This window comes from Mercenaria mercenaria, chromosome 2 (assembly GCF_021730395.1).
Source record: "Mercenaria mercenaria strain notata chromosome 2, MADL_Memer_1, whole genome shotgun sequence".
NCBI classification, from domain to species: domain Eukaryota; kingdom Metazoa; phylum Mollusca; class Bivalvia; order Venerida; family Veneridae; genus Mercenaria; species Mercenaria mercenaria.
In genome coordinates this window covers 53,278,522-53,298,792 of record NC_069362.1, presented here as the reverse complement: position 1 = coordinate 53,298,792, position 20,271 = coordinate 53,278,522, and the positions used below count along the sequence as shown (strand labels likewise).

Below are 20,271 nucleotides of genomic sequence, written 5' to 3'. Positions count from 1 at the left end.
TCTAAGTACAAAAGGGGCCATAAATCTTGCAAAAAGCAAGATGGAGTTATGTTTCTTGCTATACAGGGTCAGCTTATGATGGTGAACAAGTATTCCAAGTTTCAAAGCAATAGCTTTGATAGTTTAGGAGAAAAGCTGACCTAAACATAAAACTTAACCAGGCAACGCCGACGCCGACGCCGACAACCGCTCAAGTGATGACAATAACTCATCATTTTTTTTCAAAAAATCAGATGAGCTAAAAACTTAAGAGAGGACCATGCTAGAATGCTACTGACTAAGTCTTGTGTAAATCTGACAATAGTTTCAGAGGAGAAGATGTTAAAACAAAGATGTTGATGCAGGAAAAAAGACGACAGACAATGAATGCCCGACAATCAACCTATACTAGTCGAGTGTTGAACTATACTCTCTGTCAGAACTAACATTAAATCTAATGCTAACAAATTCAAAAGACCTACTAGTTTTCTACCTCTTTTTGACAGAAAAATGGGACACAAAACAAGAGGGCCATGAAGGCCCTGTATTGCTCACCTGACCTATTGACCTAAAGATCATCAAGATTAACATTCTGACCAAGTTTCATTAAGATATGGTCATAAATGTGGCCTCTAAAGTGTTAACTAGTTTTTCCTTTACTTTGACCTAGTGACCTAGTTTTTGACCCCACATGACCCAGATTTGAACTTGACCTAAAGATTATCAAGATTAACATTCTGACCAACTTTCATGAAGATACATCATAAATGTGGCTTCTAGATTGTTAACAAGCTTTACTTTTGATTCGACCTGGTGGCCTAGTTTTTGACCCCACCTGACCCAACTTTACCTTAAGATCATTAAGATTAACATTCTCACCAAGTTTCATAAAGATATGGTCATAAATGTGGTCTCTAAAGTGTTCACTAGCTTTTCCTTTGATTGGACCTGGTGACCTAGTTTTTGATCCCACATCACTCAGATTCCAATTTGGCCTAAAGATCATCAATATTAACATTCTGACCAAGTTTCATGAAGAAACAGTCATAAATTTGACCTCTAGTTTGGTAACAAGCTTTACCTTTGATTTGACCTGGTGACCTAGTTTTTGAACTCACATGACCCAGATTTGATCCTGGCCTAGAGGTCATCAAGACAAACATTCTGATCAATTTCCATGAGTTTAAAACTTAAAATTAGGTCTCTAGAGTGTTAACAAGCTTTACCTTTGATTTGACCTGGTGACCTAGTTTTTGGTCCCACCTGACCAAGATTGAAACCTGACCTAGAGATCTTCAAAATTAACACTCTTTCATGAAGATATGATCATAAATGTGGCCTCTAGAGTGTTAACAAGCTTTTTCTTTGATTTGACCTGGTGACCTAGTTCTGATCCCACATGACTAAGATTTGAACTTGACCTAAAGAGAATCAAGGTTAACATTCTGACCAAGTTTCATGAAGATACAGTCATAAATGTGGCCTCTAGAGTGTTAACAAGCTTTTCCTTTGATTTGACCTGGTGACCTAGTTTTTGACCCAACCTGATCCAGATTTGAGCTTGACCTAAAGATCATCAAGATTAACATTCTAACCAAGTTTCATTAAGATATGGTCATAAATGTGGCTTATAGAGTGTTAACTAGCTTTTCCTTTGATTCAAACTGGTGACCTAGTTTTTTAAACCCACATAACCCAGATTTGAACTTGACCTAAAGATCATCAAGATTAACATTTTAACCAAATTTCATTAAGATACGGTCATAAATGTGCTTTACAAAGTGTTAACTAGCTTTTCTTCGTTTTTGAACCCACCTGACCCAGATCTGATTCTGACCTAAAGATCATCAAGGTTAACATTCTGACCAAGTTTCATTAAGATATAGTAATAAATGTGGCCTCTAGAGTGATTGACTTGGTGACCTAGTTTTTGACCCCACCAGACCCTAGTTTCTGATCCACTTGACGTAGATTTGAAGCTGACTTAAAGATCATCAAAATTAACATTCTGACCAAGTTTCATAGATATATTATCATAAATGTGGCCTCTAGAGTGTTCACAAGCTTTACATTTGATTTGACTTGGTAACCTAGTTTTTGAACCAATCTGACCCAGATTTAAACTTCACCTAAAGATCATTAAGATTAACATTCTGACCAAGTTTCATTAAGATATGGCCATGAATGTGGCCTCAAGGGTGTTATCTAGCTTTTCCTTTGATTTGACCTGGTCACCTAGTTTTTGACCCCACATGACCCAGATTCGAACTTGACCTAAAGATCATCAAGAGTAACATTCTGACCAACATTCATGAAGATACAGTAATAAATTTGGCCTCTAGAGTGTTAAAAAAGCTTTTCCTTTGATTTGACCTGGTGACCTAGTTTTTGAAACCAGATGACCCAGTATCAAAGTCGTCCAAGATTTTATTGAGAGTAACATTCTGACCAAGTTTCATTAAGATTGGGCCAAAATTGTGACCTCTAGAGTGTTAAAAGTCAAACTGTTGACGATGGATGATGACGGACAAAGGGCGATCACAAAAGCTCACATTGAGCACTTCGTACTCAGGTGAGCTAAAAATTGGCTGAAGAGGATGTATACAGTCAAATTTCACATTGTTAGTATATCAAGCTTGTGTGACCTGATATGATTTTCTTCTTGTCATAATAAGACACATCTTACCTGGGGAGACATAATAACTTGCTTAGATACACCACTCTTACAACTATACATACTAAATAATCTTGCTTACATACTCCACTCTACCAACAATACATTTTGAACTACAGTTGTCACAGAAGTGACGAATTATACCCCCACAATATGGCTTTGTCACAAAACTAAGTCATTGCCAAAGCCGAACTTACTGACCTCAAAATCAATAGGGGTCATCTGCTGGTCATGATCAACCTCCCTATGAAATTTCATGATCCTCGACCTAAGCGTTCTCAAGTTATTGTACGCAAACGGTTTAAATGTTATGGGTCACTATGACCTTTTGAACTCAGAATCAGTAGAGGTCATCTGCTGGTCATTACCAACCTCCCTATTAAGTTTCGTGATCTTGGGCCCAAGCATTCTGAAGTTAATTGTCCGAAAACTCTTAAAAAATTCCGGGTCACTGTGACCTTGACCTATGACCTACTGACCTCAAAATCAATAGGGGTCATCTGTTGGTCATGACCAACCTGCCTATCAATTTTTATGATCCTAGGCCCAAGCATTCTCAAGTTATCATCCAGAAACTGTTTAACTGTTCAGAGTCCTTGTGACCTTGACCTTTGAGCTACTGACCTCAAAGTCGAACCTGACCTGTATTTCATGATGTTTCATCAGTGTACCAAAATTTATGATCATAGGCCCAAGCGTTATCAAGTTATCCAGGGTCACTGTGACCTTGACCTTTGACCTACTGACCTCAAAGTCGAACTTGACCTGTATTTTCTGATGTTACACCCGTGTACTAAAAATTATTTAAATCTATCAAGCCTTTCATGAGTTATTGTCTGGAAACCATGAAAACCAACAGACCGCCAGTCTGACAAGCTCACTCCTATATACCCCCCAAACTTCATTTAGTGGGGGTTTAATAACCTTGCTTACATACTTCACTCTACCAACTATACATACTGAATAACCTTGCTTACATACTCCACTCTACCAACAATACATATTAAATAACCTTGCTTACATACTCCACTCCACCAACTATACATATAAAATAACCTTGCTTACGTACTCCACTCCACCAACAATACATATTGAATAACCTTGCTTACGTACTCCACTCCACCAACTATACATACTGAATAACCTTGCTTACATACTCCACTCCACCAACTATACATACTGAATAACTTTGCTTACATACTCCACTCCACCAACAATACATATTGAATAACCTTGCTTACATACTCCACTTTATCAACTATTCATACTGAATAATCTTCCTTACATACTCCACTCTACCAACTATATATACTGAATAATCTTACTTACATACTCCACTCTACCAACTATACATACTGAATAATCTTCCTTACATACTCCACTCTACTAACTATTCATACTGAATAATCTTCCGTACATACTCCACTCTACCAACTATACATACCGAATAATCTTGCTTACATACTCCACTCTTCCAACTATACATACTGAATAATCTTGCTTACATACACTACTCTTCCAACTATACATATTGAATAATCTTGCTCAAATGCTCCACTCGCCCCTTCTATACATATTGAATAACCACCCTTTCATACTCCACTCAACCTATTATACATATTGGATAACCTCCCTTATATACTCTACTCTACCTAATATACATATTTGATATCCTCACTTACACACTCCACTCTACCTACTATACATATTGGATATCCTCACATACTCCACACAACCTACTATACATACTGAATAACCACCCTTACATACTACACACTACATACTATACATATTGGATAACCTTCCTTATATACTCTACTCAACCTAATATACATATTGGATAACCTTCCTTATATACTCCACTATACCTAATATACATATTGGATAAGCTCCCTTATATACTCCACTATACCTACTATACATATTGGATAACCTCCCTTATATACTCCACTAACCTAATATACATATTGAATAACCTCCCTTATATACTCCACTATACCTAATATACATATTGAATAACCTCCCTTATATACTCCACTATACCTACTATACATATTGGATAACCTCCCTTATATACTCCACTATACCTAATATACATATTGAATAACCTCCCTTATATACTCCACTATACCTAATATACATATTGGTTAACCTCCCTTATATACTCCACTATACCTAATATACATATTGAATAACCTCCCTTATATACTCCGCTATACCTAATATACATATTGGATAACATCCCTTATATACTCCGCTATACCTAATATACATATTGGATAACCTCCTTTCTATACTCCGCTTTACCTAATATACATATTGAATAACCTCCCTTATATACTCCACTATACCTACTATACATATTGGATAACCTCCCTTTTATACTCCACTATACCTAATATACATATTGGATAACCTCCCTTATATACTCCACTATACCTAATATACATATTGGATAACCTCCCTTATATACTCCACTAACCTAATATACATATTGGATAACCTCCCTTATATACTCCATTATACCTAATATACGTATTGGATAACCTCCCTTATATACTCTACTATACCTAATATACATATTGGATAACCTCCCTTATATACTCCATTGTACCTAATATACATATTGAATAACCTCCCTTATATACTCCACTATACCTAATATACATAATGAATAACCTCACTTATATACTCCAATCTACCTACTATACATACTGGATAAGTACACTTATATACTCCACTCTACCTACTACCTACTATACATACTAAATAACCTCCCTTACATACTCCACTCAACCTAATATACATATTGGATAACCTCACTTACATACTCCACTCTACCTACTATACATATTGGATATGTACACTTATATACTCCACTATACCTACTACCTACAATACATATTAAATAACCTTACTTACATACTTCATTCAACCTAATATACATATTGGATAACCTCACTTATATACTTCACTCTACCTACTATACATATTGAATAACCTAGCTTACATACTCCACTCTGCCTAATATACATATTGAATTACCTTGCTTACATGCTATACTCACTCCTAAAATACATAATGGATGAAATTGCTTACATACTCCACTCTACCAACTATACATTATTGAATAATCTTGCTTACATACTCCACTCTACCTACTTTACATATTAAATAACCTTGCTTACCTGCTCCCCCACCCCTACAATACATACTGAACAAGTGAATGAAGTATTGCCATGCAATACAAAGTCCCCTACTGGAAGGCACCTAATTTTTTCTACTGCAGTATAACATAATGAACTGATATCTGTCAAAGATGTATAAACAATATTGTACTACATATACAATATGTTATAACATTATAACAACACACTTGGATTAAAATGTGCATATATAAAAACCCACAGTTGTTTTCATATTAAATTTTTTTGGCTGATTATAAAAATGTTATCATGTAAGTTATTTATAGTAACAACAAAGGGAAATTAATCTTTAAAAAAAAAAATAATAATAATATAAGTCCACAAGAAACTCTTTACCAGGTAGAGATAGGTCAAAATACACCTAAAAATTGGATGTAACATGCATGCTGTACCACAGAAAAGTGGTCTCGATTTTTCTCTACCGCCAGTAATAAAAAAGTTACAATAAAATCTATTTATAGTAACAACAAAGGGACGTAATTCTAAAAACAAGGGTGCCTCATGGTGGTGAACATTTGGTCCAAGTTACATCAAAATCCCTCCATGCATGAAGAAGAAATGTTCCGTACAAAGTCATTCTTGAATTTGACCTTTGACCTCTAAATATGACCTTGACCTTAGACCTAGGGACCTGGTTCTTGCGCATGACATGTTGTCTCATCCAGGGGAATATTTGTGCCAACTGATATCTAAATCCTGCTTTGCATGACAAAGTTATAGACCGGACAGGAAAAAAATCCTCTTGACCTTTGATCTCAAAGTGTGACCTTGACCTTTAAGCTAGGGTACTGGGTGTTGCGCATGACACGTCGTCTCATCATGGGAAACATTTGTGCCAAGTAATATTAAAATCCCTTCATGGATGGCAGAGTTATGGACGGGACAGGAAAAAAACTCTGTTGACCTTTGACCCCCAATTGTGACCTTGACCTTTGAGCTAGGGGTCCGGGATTTGCGCATGACACGTCGTCTCATCATGGGGAACACTTGTGCTAAGTAATATTAAAATCCCTTAATGAATGTCAGAGTTATGGACCGGACACGAAACAGACCCTGTTCATGCTATGTTAACATTTGACTGCTAAGTGTGACCTTGACCTTTGAGCTAGGGGTCTGAAAGTTGTGCATGACACATCGTCTTATTATGAGGTACATTTGTGCCAAGTAATATTAAAATCCCTTCATAGATGGGAGAGTTATGGACCGGACAGGAAAAAAGCCTTGTTGACCTTTGACCTCCAATTGTGACCTTGACCTTTAAGCTAGGGGTCCAGGTTTTGCGCATGACACATCGTCTCCTCATGGGGAACATTTGTGCCAAGTAATACTAAAATCTCTTCATGGACGGGAGAGTTATGGACCGGACAGGAAAAAAGCCCTGTTGACCTTTGACCTCCAATTGTGACCTTGACCTTTGAGCTAGGGGTCCGGGATTTGCGCACGACACATCATCTCATCATGGGGAACATTTGTGCCAAGTAATACTAAAATCCCTTCAAGGATGGGAGAGTTGTGGACCGGACAGGAAAAAAGCCCTGTTGACCTTTGACCTCCTATTGTGACCTTGACCTTTGAGCTAGGGGTCTGGGTTTTGCGCATGACACGTCGTCTCATCATGGGGAACATTTGTGCCAAGTAATATTAAAATCCCTTCATGGATGACAGAGTTATGGACCGGACACGAAATTGCGGACGGACGGAATGACGGAATGACGGAAAGACGGAATGACGGAATGACGGAAAAGAGCATTCCTATAGTCCCCAAAACTGGTTTTCAACCAGTAGGGGACTAATAACCCATCTCACATGTTCCACTCAACCTACCATACATATTGAATAACCTTGTGTATATGCTCCACTGACCATACTGAATGAATTGGCTTACATGATCCACTCACCTAACCACACAATTTAAATAATCTGGCTTACATGCTCCACTCACCCAACCACACAATTTAAATAATCTGGCTTACATGCTCCACTCACCCAACCACACAATTTAAATAATCTGAGTTACATGCTCCACTGGGGGAAAGTGGTGGTGAGTTGGTGTTGGGGGTGGGGGGGAGGGTATTTGGCAGCAGTGATGGAATACACAAGAAACTAAGTCATTTTTTTTGTTTTATTTGAAACTAGTACCGTGAATAAGCATGCATCATCACAAGGAATGACGCAAAAGCAGCTGAAGCATTTGCAGCGTACTTTCCCAATTATACATTATGCTGTAAGGAAGCAATAGTAGCAGATTTTGTACATTAAGCTGTAAAGTAGCAGACTTTTTGAGATATGCATGACACAAATTCCGACGGAAAAGGGCAACTCTAAGTGCCCTACTACCCCAAAATTTTTAGGGAGCACAAAAATCTGTATGAATGCTGAGAATAAGGTACATAAGTAAGCTCTCCTTAAAAGTTTTATGGTCTATAGTTTTCATGGGGACAAAAACTTATGAAGCGGACATGGTTTTGGACAGACAGGTTTTTATAAACCCACCCACACAAACCTACTGAAAGAAAAGTATTTACAGATACCTACTAAAGTATTATTTTGTTAGTTCAGACAGATAATGGTGCCAAAACAATAATATTTCTCACCAGAAGACATAACTAAAACAAGAGCTCGTAGAATGCAGAATACCCCCCTTGATGCATTCAGTAACTGCACAAGGAACAGAAATTATTGGTCACTGGGCACTGGACATTTGATGTACTGACCTCAAATCAATAATTATGGGTCATTTACCAGTCATAAGTGACCTCCATATCAAATCTGATCTTAGACCAAATCATTCTCTAGTTATTTGGCAAAAACAAGTTCTGCTGTTCTGGGTCAATGTGACCTTGATCTTTGACCTGCTGACCTCAAAATAGGGGTCAGATGCTGGTCAAGATCAACCTCCCTTTTAAGTTTCGTGATCCTAGGCCCAAGCATTCTCAAGTTATCGTCCAGAAACTGTTTAACTGTTCCGGGTCACTGTGACCTTTACCTTTGACCTACTGACCTAAAAATCAATAGGGGTCATTGCTGGTCATGATTAAGTTTCATGATCCTAGGTCCAAGCATTCTCAAGTTATCGTACTGAAAATGTTCAACTGTTCTTGGTCACTCTGACCTTGACCTTTGACCAACTGAACTCAAAATCAATAGGGGTCATCTGCTGTTCATGACCAACTTTCCTACCATATTCCCAAATCCTATGCTCAAGCATTCTTGAGTAATCATCCAGAAACTGTTTAACTGTTCTGGGTCAATGTGATCTTGACCTTTGACCTACTTCATCTGCTGTTCATGACGAACCTCTCTATAAAATTTCCAGACCCTAGGCCCAAGCGCTCTTGAGTAATCATCGGGAAACCATTTAACTGTTCTGGGTCAATGTGACCTTGACCTTTGACCTACAGACCTAAAAATCAATAGGGGTCATCTACTTGTCATGACTAGTCTCCCTGTCAACTTTCATGGCACTAGGCCCAAGCATTCTTGAGTTATCATCTGGAAACCGTTTAACTCTTTCGGGTCACTGTGACTTTGACCTACCGACCTCAAAATCAATAGGAGTCATCTGCTGGTCATGACCAACCTCCATATCAACTTCCATGATCCTAGGCCCAAGCATTCTTGAGTTATCATCCGGAAACCGATTGGTCTACGGACTGACTGACTAACCAACATACCTACCTACCAACCGACATCTGCAAAACAATATACCCCTCCTTCTTTGAAGGGGGGTATAGAAAGTAGTGCATAATTTCTACAATATGGTATATTTGTAGGTTGTTAGTGAACAAGCACAGGCAATCTATCTCGATCTATGTTTACTCACACTTGTTGTTGATTGGTGGGTTGGCTGGGAAAAGAGGTGGGGTTTTTACAACAAACATCCAACCAAAATATGAAGGATATAACATTTAAAAATTCTATATTCTCAAAAAAAGTTTAGGTGAAGCAAATTTCAAAATAATTTAGATATTGTTTAAAATGTGCACATCAGAGAATTATTATCTATTTACATTAATGGTGACTCAGCTGTAGTAAGGCTTTGCTTGCTTATGCTAAAAGGTCAATCAAAACAACTAATACGTTTTGCAAATTTATACTCTTTTTGGTAGAAGCAGTAGCTTTAGTAATATAAAACATTTTAAAACAACCAATCTTTGAAGCTACTATCTCAAACAGTTTTAAATCTGCTGGGATGTTGACAAAAATGGCATTTTACACAATGATAGAATATCTCTTTATCAAAGCTTGGTTGCATATGAACAAGATATATAAAAATATAGTTACAATATATAACAAAACATTTAGAATGTTAACTATACTTACAAGAGGAAGTCCGAGTGTTTACGAGACTCAATATCTGCTTGCTGTTGTACCAGCTTTTTTCGCCTTTCCTCCTCATAAATTTGTTCCTGGAAATAAGGTCAATAAGAAGTGAAAGCATTTTTTTCTAATTATACCAGCAGTAATCTAGATATTGACCAAGCAACCCATAATGCTTGCAAGCTACCTGTATATCAAGTTTGCTCACAATAAATCTTCCTTGAAGCTATTATTATTAAGCAAAAAATGGAACTATGTGGATTACTAAGAATCACCCTAAATCCTTTTGTATATATGCATAATAACCACTTTGGCACATTCCATAGAAACATCATTTAAGAAATAATTTATAGCAAAAGAGTGTTTCAACACTACTTATGCATGATGGGCGGTTATACGTCGGGCATAATAATTTCACGAGGGCGATGTATTACCGCCCGAGTGTATAAATAGTGTTAAAACACCATTTTGCTTTAAATTATTTCGATTCTAATATGCCCTCATTCTAAACCAGCAGATAAGATGTAGAAGCACTCTTTCTTGCTCGCAACAAAAACTTTGACATCATCGCACGTTAATGTGATGTCATTTTAGCGTAAGAGTGTTTTAACAGAGACAAGCATATTAGAATTGCTGTTAAAGTCATTGTGTGGAACTGGAGTTTGTTCTCAGGTTATATCATTGCCATGAATGTAACTTGTGTAAAATGAAAACAACTATTAATACAACATGTTCAAGTTTGAAAACAGATATTGTGCCAGTGCAGAAATCTAGAAAATCATTTGAAGGCTGAAATTCCCAGGTGAGACAGCAACATATATAGGTGAGGAATTGCTTTGGTTATATTAACAATAGTGCAAAAGTCAGGTAAAATAAATGGACAATTGTTTTCTTAATATTTTTTGGGCATAGACAGACTTGTGACAAGACGTTTAATTCTAGTGAGTGTAGTGACTTTTGTCACAAGTCAGTCTATGACCAAAATTTTAAGAAAACAATTGTCCATTTATTTTACCTGACTTTTGCACTATGGTTTAATATTTCAGTGGTTATATAACCAAAGCAATTCCTCACATATACATTCCCTTCCTTTCATTTTTGTAACATCAGGGGATATAATGAGATGATAGGTAAATATCTTGCTGATGCACAATACCATAAGGATGTACTACACACTATACAAGTACAAAATTAAGGGCCATAACACTTGTGTTCCCGAACAAAACATGTCTTAGATATGGTCCCAACAGGACAAACAGAAAAAAGCAAAGTGTGAAAAACAACACCAAAACTACCTTTGGCAGAGGATAAAAACTTGAGAAAGGGCCTTCAAAGGATGCTGCAGATCATTTCTAGTGAAGATGAGAAGAAGTAGTTTAAAAGTTGTTGAAATGCTTGTTTTCTATTTTTAGCACAGGCGGCCCTAAATGCAGTCAAGTGGAACCATTTGAACAAAACTGGAAGAAGTCCATGTCGGGATGCTACAAAATAACCCTATTTTCCCCCAAGTTTAAGTCCATTTTAACAGGAATATAAAAATATAAATACATTCTCTTCCCTCACCCACCTCCTTTTTTCACCTTTTCATTGGTAAGATAATTGCTCCACATACTGTCCCAAATTACAGCCACAGAAAAAATGTCGAAGAAATTTTCTGTCTCAAATGTTAGGTACAAGAACAAGGGCTGTCACAGGAGACAGCATGTTCGACTATTTCGATGCTGGATAGTGAAACTGGGCACATTCTGAGGAAGCTGGAGCTGTCACTAGAATGTTTAATGACTCCAATGTGGATGAAGATATTGGGCAATTGCTCGAGTCTGTGTGAAAAGTATTAAGTAATAAGAGAGATAAAGTGTATCAAAACAATTAAATAAGTATAATTCTAAGCAAAAGGGGCATAATTTATGAAATACTGGTGCACTTTGTGTCATACGATGTGGGTGATGATGTGGAACAACTACTTTATATTTGAATCAAATCCATTTAGTTATAACTAAGATTGAGTGAAAGTGAACCATAACTTTAACCTGAAATTTTAAGTAGAAAGGGGAGATAATCATGAAATTCTGGTGCCAGAGTTATGGTCCTTGTGTCATATGATCTGAGTGTTGATGCTGAACATTTAATTTTAGTTTGAATCAAATCCTCTCTGTAATAACAGAGATATAGTGAAAATGCATCAAAATTAACCTTAAATTCTAAGTAAAAGGGGACATAGTTCATGAAAAATAGCTGCTAGAGTTATGGACCTTGTGTCATATGATGTGGGTGATGATGTGGAACAATTAATTTAAGTTGGAATCAAATGCTCTCTATAAAAACAGAGATTTAAGTGAAAATGCATCAAAATAAACCTTAAATTCTAAGTTAAAAGAGTGGGGGGGGGGCATAATTCATGAAAATTTGGTGCCAGAGTTATGAACCTTGTGTTATATGATGTGGAGGATAAAGTGGAACAACTATTTTAAGTTTGAATCAAATCCATTTAGTAATAACTGAGATAGAGTGAAAGTGCATCAAAACTTTAACTTGAAATTCTAAGTAAAAGGGCGGGGGATAATTCATGAAATATTGTTGTGAGAGTTATGGCCCTTATGCCATATGATGTGGGTGATGATGAGAAATAACTATTTTAAGTTTGAAACAAATCCATCAAGTAACTAGAGCTGCTTTTGAGAAAAGCGCATGTCTCCCACAACTGCCTTATCATCTAAATAGTAAGTCAGTCTTTATATACTATTTACTCACTACAAATATACCTTTGAAGAGTAAAAAGGCCATTTTGGGTAATTCAAGGGCCATAATTCCGAAGTGCCTGGGCCGATTTGGCTAGTTATCGAACTTGGCCGAAGACTTATTGGCAAACACATTTTGTTCAAGTTTGATGAAGATCGGATGAGAAATGTTGACTTAAAGCGTGGACAAGAGTAAAAAGGCCGATTTTTGGTAATTCAAGGGCCATAGGTCGGAAATGCTTAGGCCTATTGGGCTAGTTATCGAACTTGGCCGAGGACTTATTGTCAAACACATTTTGTTCAAGTCTGGTGAAGATCGGATAAGAAATGTTTGACTATTAGAGTGTGGACAAGATTTGTGACAGACAGACAGACACACACACACATATATACACAGACAAGAGTAAATCAATATGTCTCCCACACCACTGTGTGGTGGGAGACATAATCACAGAGATAAAGAGAAAGTGCATCAAAACTTTAACCAAAGTGCAGACGCTGGGTCGAGTAGGACAGCTCTCCATACTTCGTATAGTCGTGCTCAAAATAATTACTTTTGCAAATTCAATTTTAAAGGGTGTCCCAATATTTGAGGAAAATATGGTAGGAGTAATTCTGACCTGAGAAGATGTTTAAATTGTTGTTGGTGTATAATGCATGCTAGACACTAGACCTTCCACATATACCTCTCCCTGAACCACTAGTTCATGTGAGCTAATAAAATGTGTACAGTTATCACCTACTTCCAACAGAAAACTATGATAGCCAGCAGTAAAATACAAACTTGTACATTCTATATCCATTCATTACAAAACTGCATTAAGTATTCATAGCTTCACATTATTATTTCTAGGCAAAATCAATAATATTGAACTTACAAGTCTTCTTTTTCTGTATGCTTCCTCTTCTTCCTTTCGTCGCTGATCTTTGTCGCTCGGTCTATGCTGACTTCGTAACTCATCTGTTGTCAGATGTCTGAAGGCTGAAAATATAAACAAAACTGAACTAACATCAACAGTAAATATGCATCTTTTTCTTAACATATACTTAATTTATTCAGCAGTATTCCATTAAAACGCGAGAACATATTCTGAAGTGAAACAGTCATTACTAGCTGCATCACAGCATAGACAGTAAAAGATCGGAATATTTAACTATACTCACTAACATTTACCAATAATGAAATAAAGGACTTTTAAAACACATCTAACAAACTCAAGAAAATTTTAAGTAAAACTTTCATTTAAAGAACGTTGAATTACACATATATCACATGCAACATGTGTACAGGAATAAGGGCCTGAAACAAGTGCTGGAAAGACAAGGAATGTGTTTGATGAATATACAGAGCTGGAAAGGTAACTAAGAGAAACTAGTCAGCAGGAAAATTTACTGCATACATAAAAATACAGTCAGACACAAGGTTTTGTAACTTTCTATCAAATTTAACTTCACTTTAATGAATGTGAAACAAGGAGAAGACAATGGTGGTCCTACTGGTTTTTTTTAAAGATTCTTCAACGAAAGAGGATATGACAAGTTTGCATTATATGCCTACACTTTTATATATCATACACCTATTCAGTGCGTCATTTTCTTCATAACAGGCAATAATTCTCCAGTATCTCTAGGTCATTCTGACCTTGACCTTAAAACCTCGAAATTGAAAGCATTTAAAATACTGTTTCAAAAGCAGAAACCTTATCAGCCAGCATAATAACTTGTATGATATTTCAATACTCCATATTACTGGAGGATGCTTTGAATCCCATGAAGTGGTTTAGGAAAAGTGGTTGTTTAAATAAAATTTTGACCATTGCCACATAATTGCAGAAGTTCACCTTGATCTTCAGTCTCAGAAAAATCATGCAAAAATAAAAAATGTCAGTACTCTGAATGTATAATACAGTGATAATGCCAAAGTTTCTTGCGACTGAATACATGTAGGTTAGAAGAATTAATTTAAATTACATGCATATTGTACACTGGATTTTACCAATCAGGAACATGTGCTATCTTGTACCCTTTTTTGCATATACATAGCTTTCATGTAAAAAGAAGGCTCATGACCCATCTCGAAAGAGTTTCATTACCAACAGACATCACTAGTACATTACATTTGTCAATAGAGTGCTTTTCTTACTACAAAAAATTAGGTACACCACCTTTGAATGCCAATGCTAGTCTGAAAAAGGTCAAAATATTTGGCAACATGCAAAACAGAGTTAAGGTTCTTGTCTTATTTACAAAATTTTACCAAAAAATATCAATTTTAAAAGTGCTGTCACAGGAGACAGCACGCTCAACTATTTAGATGCCAGAGTTATGGACCTAATGTGTCGTATGATGTGGATGACAAGGTGGAACAACTATTTTAAGTTTGAATCAAATCCATTTAGTAATAACTGAGATAGAGTGCAAGTGCACCAAAACTTTAACCTCAAATTCTAAGTAAAAAGGGGGGATATTCATGAAATATTGGTGCAAGAATTATGGCGCTTGTGTCATATGATGTGAGTGATGATGTGGAACATTTATTTTAAGTTTGAATCAAATCCTCTCTGTAGTAACGGAGATATAGTGAAAATGCATCAAAATTAAACTTAAATTCTAAGTAAAAGGGGGGCATAATTTATGAAAACTTGGTGCCAGAGTTATCGACCTTGTGTCATATGATGTGGGTGATAAGGTGGAACAACTGTTTTAAGTTTGAATCAAATTCATTTAGTAATAACTGAGACAGAATGCAAGTGCACCAAATCTTTAACCTGAAATTCTAACTAAAACAGGGGTGGTAATTCATGAAATATTGGTGCAAGAGTTACGGCCCTTATTCCATATGATGTGAGTGATGATGTGGAACATTTAATTTTAGTTTGAATCAAATCCTCTCTGTAATAACAGAGATATAGAAAATGCATAAAAATTAACCTTAAATTCTAAGTAAAAGGGGACATAATTCATGAAAAATAGCTGCTAGAGTTATGGACCTTGTGTCATATGACGTGGGTGATGATGTGGACAACTGTATTAAATTTGAATCAAATCCATTTAGTAATAACTCAGATAGAGTGAAAGTACATCAACACTTTAACCTGAAATTCAAAGTAAAAGGGGGGATAATTCATGAAATATTTGTGCGAGAGTTATGGCTCTGGTGCCATTTGATGTGGGTGATGCTGAGGAATACCTATTTTAAGTTTGAATCAAATCCATCAAGTAATTACAGAGATAAAGAGAAAGTGTTTCAATACTTTAACCAAGGTATGGACGCGGAAAAACGCTGACGCCGGGTCGAGTAGGACAGCTCTCCATACTACATATAGTCAAGCTAGAAAAAAAAAAGTACCAAAAACCAATGCCTCAGACCAATGCATCTTAAATAACTATACCACAGTGGATTTTTATAAGAATACAGCAAAGTTTTTAAATGCTGACTTTGACCCTACAGGCCCCATATGCAATCCAACTTTCTATAAGCTGCCATAATCCAATATCAGTCCAAACTAACATTATGAAATGAACAGTTTTTTTTAAAAGATATGTTAAGTAACAGTGGCCTTGATCTTAATCTGACTGGCCCAACATGATGCCATCCTTGGTCTTACTATAAGCTACCTACAGACCAAATTTTATTTGAATAACTCAACCAAAATTAAAGTTATTGAGAGGACACTGTTTCTTTTCTATTCCTAATAACAGTGGCCTTTGATTTAGTAATGCTGACCTTGGGCCAAATGACCCCTTATGTCATAAGCTTGAGTTTAATATCTAAAGTTATTAAGTTATTTTCCTATTACATGTGACCATTTCTCCCTGAAATAAAGGACAGCACAATTACATATAAACATGATGAGTTTTACTTGGTCCATCCACCAATCTAATAACCAATTTACCTAGTAAAACAAAAGATGAACTGTGAAATTAAAGAGAGGTTATTTCAAAACATTAAATCTTTTTGGGAAGAAATAAAAATCTCTGATCTCTCAGTGTGACCTTGACCTTTATGGCAGGGGTCTTGGTTGTTGCACATCTTACTATGTCTTGTTATGGTGAAAGTTTGTGCCAAGTTACTTAAATATCCATCCATGTACAAGAAAGTTATTTACAGGACAAGAAAAAATAACCAAAGTCTTTGACCACTCAGTGTGACCTTGACCTTTAAGTTAGTATAGGTCTTACTTGTGACACTGAGATGAGCTGCAGTTATATAGCCCTTGAAACTGTTTTTCAACTAGTTGGGGAGTAAAATGGGACATGTTGGTAAGTTGGTAAGTCTTAAAAGTTCTCAAAGAATTATTTGGAACCTATTACATGTATTGGTGACCATTTCTCCCTGAAATAAAGGAGAGCACAATTACATTTAAACACTATCAGTACACCTTTAAGAATCTGTCAAGAGCTGTCAGACGACAGCAACACTTGACTATTCAAAATACTTGTTACTAAACTTTTAAAATTATGAAAACACGGAAATAAACATGTATAAATGAGTCATAGAACTTTTCACTCTTATGATGCTGAATGCGATTAGTTACATGAAAAATATTGCAAAGTTGGAAAAGGGGTATAACTTTGTGAAAAAGCAAAACAGAGTTATGGAACCTGTACACTGCATGTCAGATTATCACAGTGAACAAGTGTGTGAAGTTTCAATCCGTTCCAACTTATCCAAATCAGGACACAGATGCTGCTGGATGGGTGAGTGCAATAGCTTAGCCTGTAGCTAACAAATACTTTATTTTAGACATTTTAATTTGCATGTCCAGATTTTATCTCATTCAACACCTACATACTTTTACATAAGCAAGAATGAAAGGTTAGTCTGTATTAATGTAACAGTTAGCTCTGGAGTACCTGTCCTATATTAGTGGGAGTGTTATTAAATGATTATTTGCACAGTTGCTGACTGTATACTCACCACTGCCATCATTTATTTCCTCATCAACTGTTTAATTGAAATACATCATGCACACAATGTATTATAAAAATATCAATATTAAATGATAATTAGTTTCCATTATTCCTTTTAGTTAATAGAAAACAACTAAAATGAATCAAAACAAGTCAAAACACTGACCAAATAACTAACTTAAAATTATGATGTCAACATATTATTTTACCAATACTTTGTAGAAATGATAGAAAATGAATGCTATAGCAAAAACACACACCCTAAACCAACTTTTTAAAGCAGCAATGTCAAACTTAATATGTAAAGCAAAATCAAACGATGAGTTAATACCTCCATTGACGCGCACCGGTGGCGGACTTTTAACCCCCAGCTGCTCTGCTGCTGATTGAGTGCTCCTGCGAGGACGGGAAGGTTTTGAACTTGGAATAGAAATCCGTAATGGGTTTCGAACAGGGGGACTGGGCACATAGCCAGATAATAGGGGACCATTTTTCCTGTATACTGATTTATCATTTGTGTCGTGCTTTGCAATTTGCTGGGATTGCAGATGGTTAGTGTGGGATTTTGTGATTTTCTGATGATTTGTCTCAGACGTTTTGATTGGTTCATTTGAGGAATTCTTCTGGCTCTGGATATTGTCTACAACATGCAAACAATAAAAAATAGGAAATACAAAGCATCAGGGAAACAATAATCATACACATAACACATCCTGCTAAACTCAGTTATTTTCCTTTTTTAATTATTCTGCCAAAGTATGTTATATGCAATTTCAAGATATAATGACATTCTAAATCATAAAAACTTCCTGCAATTTATCTCAAGTTTGGAAAAATCTGTAAAATATCAGCACTGAGGATGTGTAATATTTTTGGCACATTCCACAACTTTAACAATATTGTAATACAGGCATGCACAGAAAAATGTATCTGAACACAAAAATACTTCCAAGAACACATTTTTCTAACAAAAATAAAACAAGATGATCATGCAATAATGGCCCTAAATCGCTCACCTAAGCTCAGAAAGGTGTAAAAAAAGGCTCATTTATGCTAGGCTGTAAACTGTGTCATTTATACACCATATGAATGGTGAGAGTAAAATGTTTGCCACAACCATGACAGAGCCATATTTACTCTGGAGTCATATTTACTATGGTTGCATTTTTACTCTGTCATGAGGTGCAGATCAGTCAGGTTGGATTACGAATTAGGTCAAACCAGTAGGTGCAGATAATTCAGTTTTGTTTATGAACCAGGTCAGACCAGTAGGTCAAAAGTTCTTTGCTCTATATTAATAAAATAGTGGTATTTTTTTCTTTGTTAACAGTATTTTTCTCTTTGTAGCACCTACACCAATCCTAAGTATAGAACAGAGGCTATGAAATGAAGTATTTGGCAGTAAGTAAGCAAGGGAAGCCACCCACCATGTTTCTTTGAAGCAGTTCCACAGATTTATGCCTAATGTGATTTACTGGGGAAAAAAACGATGCCCTTGATCCAATCTGACTGATCTGCACCTACAGGCCTAGCTTGGTTAGTTCATAATCCAACCTGACTGATCTGCACCTAATGGCCTAACTTAGTTCATAATCTAACCTGACTTATCTGGACCTACTACACTCATATGGCTAAAAACGTACTAAGTACAACCATGATTAAATTTAACATTTTTATTTAAGGGTTACCCACAATCAAATTACAGCAAGATCTTATGGCTAAATACATCAAGTCAAAGCTTGACAATACATTTTTGGAATATGCTGATGCAATAGTATAAACAAGAGGGCCATGATGGCCCTATATCGCTCACCTGTGTTTAGTTGCTTGCTTGTACAAATTTCTTTGCTAAAGCTTCAAAAACAAGAGGGTCACTGATCCTAAAGCGCTCACCTGTGTACAAGACTTCAACGTAATGGTACAAGTACAGAGTTAGGTTTCTTCTATGTTATATTTGTTTATGTATATATGTATATATATATATATGTTAGCCTATATTATATACATGTCACACACATTTTTGAACCTAGGGCAATAATTTGAACAATTACTGTAGACAGTACAACTCTGATATCATACACCAAATATCAAGGCTCTAGCTATTATTGATTCAGAGAAGAAGATTTTCGAAGTTTCTTATTGTAAGCCTATAGTAAGTACATGTCAAGTCACACACAGGAGCATGGCCATTTTTGACCTTAGTAAATAATTTGGTCAATTATGGTAGAGTCAAACCCTTATATCACATGCCAAATATCAAAGCTCTTTAGTGTGATAGCTGAAAACCTATTTCTATCAAAAAAGACCCATATGTTCAATGAACCAGAACAATTGGAATAACTTTGAAAGAGGGCTACCCAGAGATCACTTGTGTAAAGTTTCATCAAAATCCATTCAGTGGTTTTGGAGGAGATGTTGTTTAAAGAAACTATTGATGAAA

General features: G+C 36.1%; 1 protein-coding gene across 26 annotated transcripts in view; it reads right to left on the bottom strand.

The window, feature by feature from the left end:
* The window catches only part of LOC123563976 (sorbin and SH3 domain-containing protein 1-like), a 426,437-nt gene that overhangs the window by 44,776 nt on the left and 361,390 nt on the right, over positions 1-20,271 (bottom strand). For 21 of the 26 annotated variants that reach the window (XM_053536619.1, XM_053536629.1, XM_053536606.1 and 18 more), the window contains 5 exons: positions 18,163-18,471; positions 17,839-17,865; positions 13,796-13,899; positions 10,183-10,268; positions 9,683-9,706 (listed from right to left, as the gene is read on the bottom strand). In XM_053536619.1, the coding sequence (XP_053392594.1) occupies positions 9,683-9,706; positions 10,183-10,268; positions 13,796-13,899; positions 17,839-17,865; positions 18,163-18,471 (550 nt within the window). The remainder of the gene's footprint in view (positions 1-9,682; positions 9,707-10,182; positions 10,269-13,795; positions 13,900-17,838; positions 17,866-18,162; positions 18,472-20,271) is intronic. The other 5 variants (XM_053536624.1, XM_045357207.2, XM_053536607.1 and 2 more) reach the window with 4 other exon arrangements.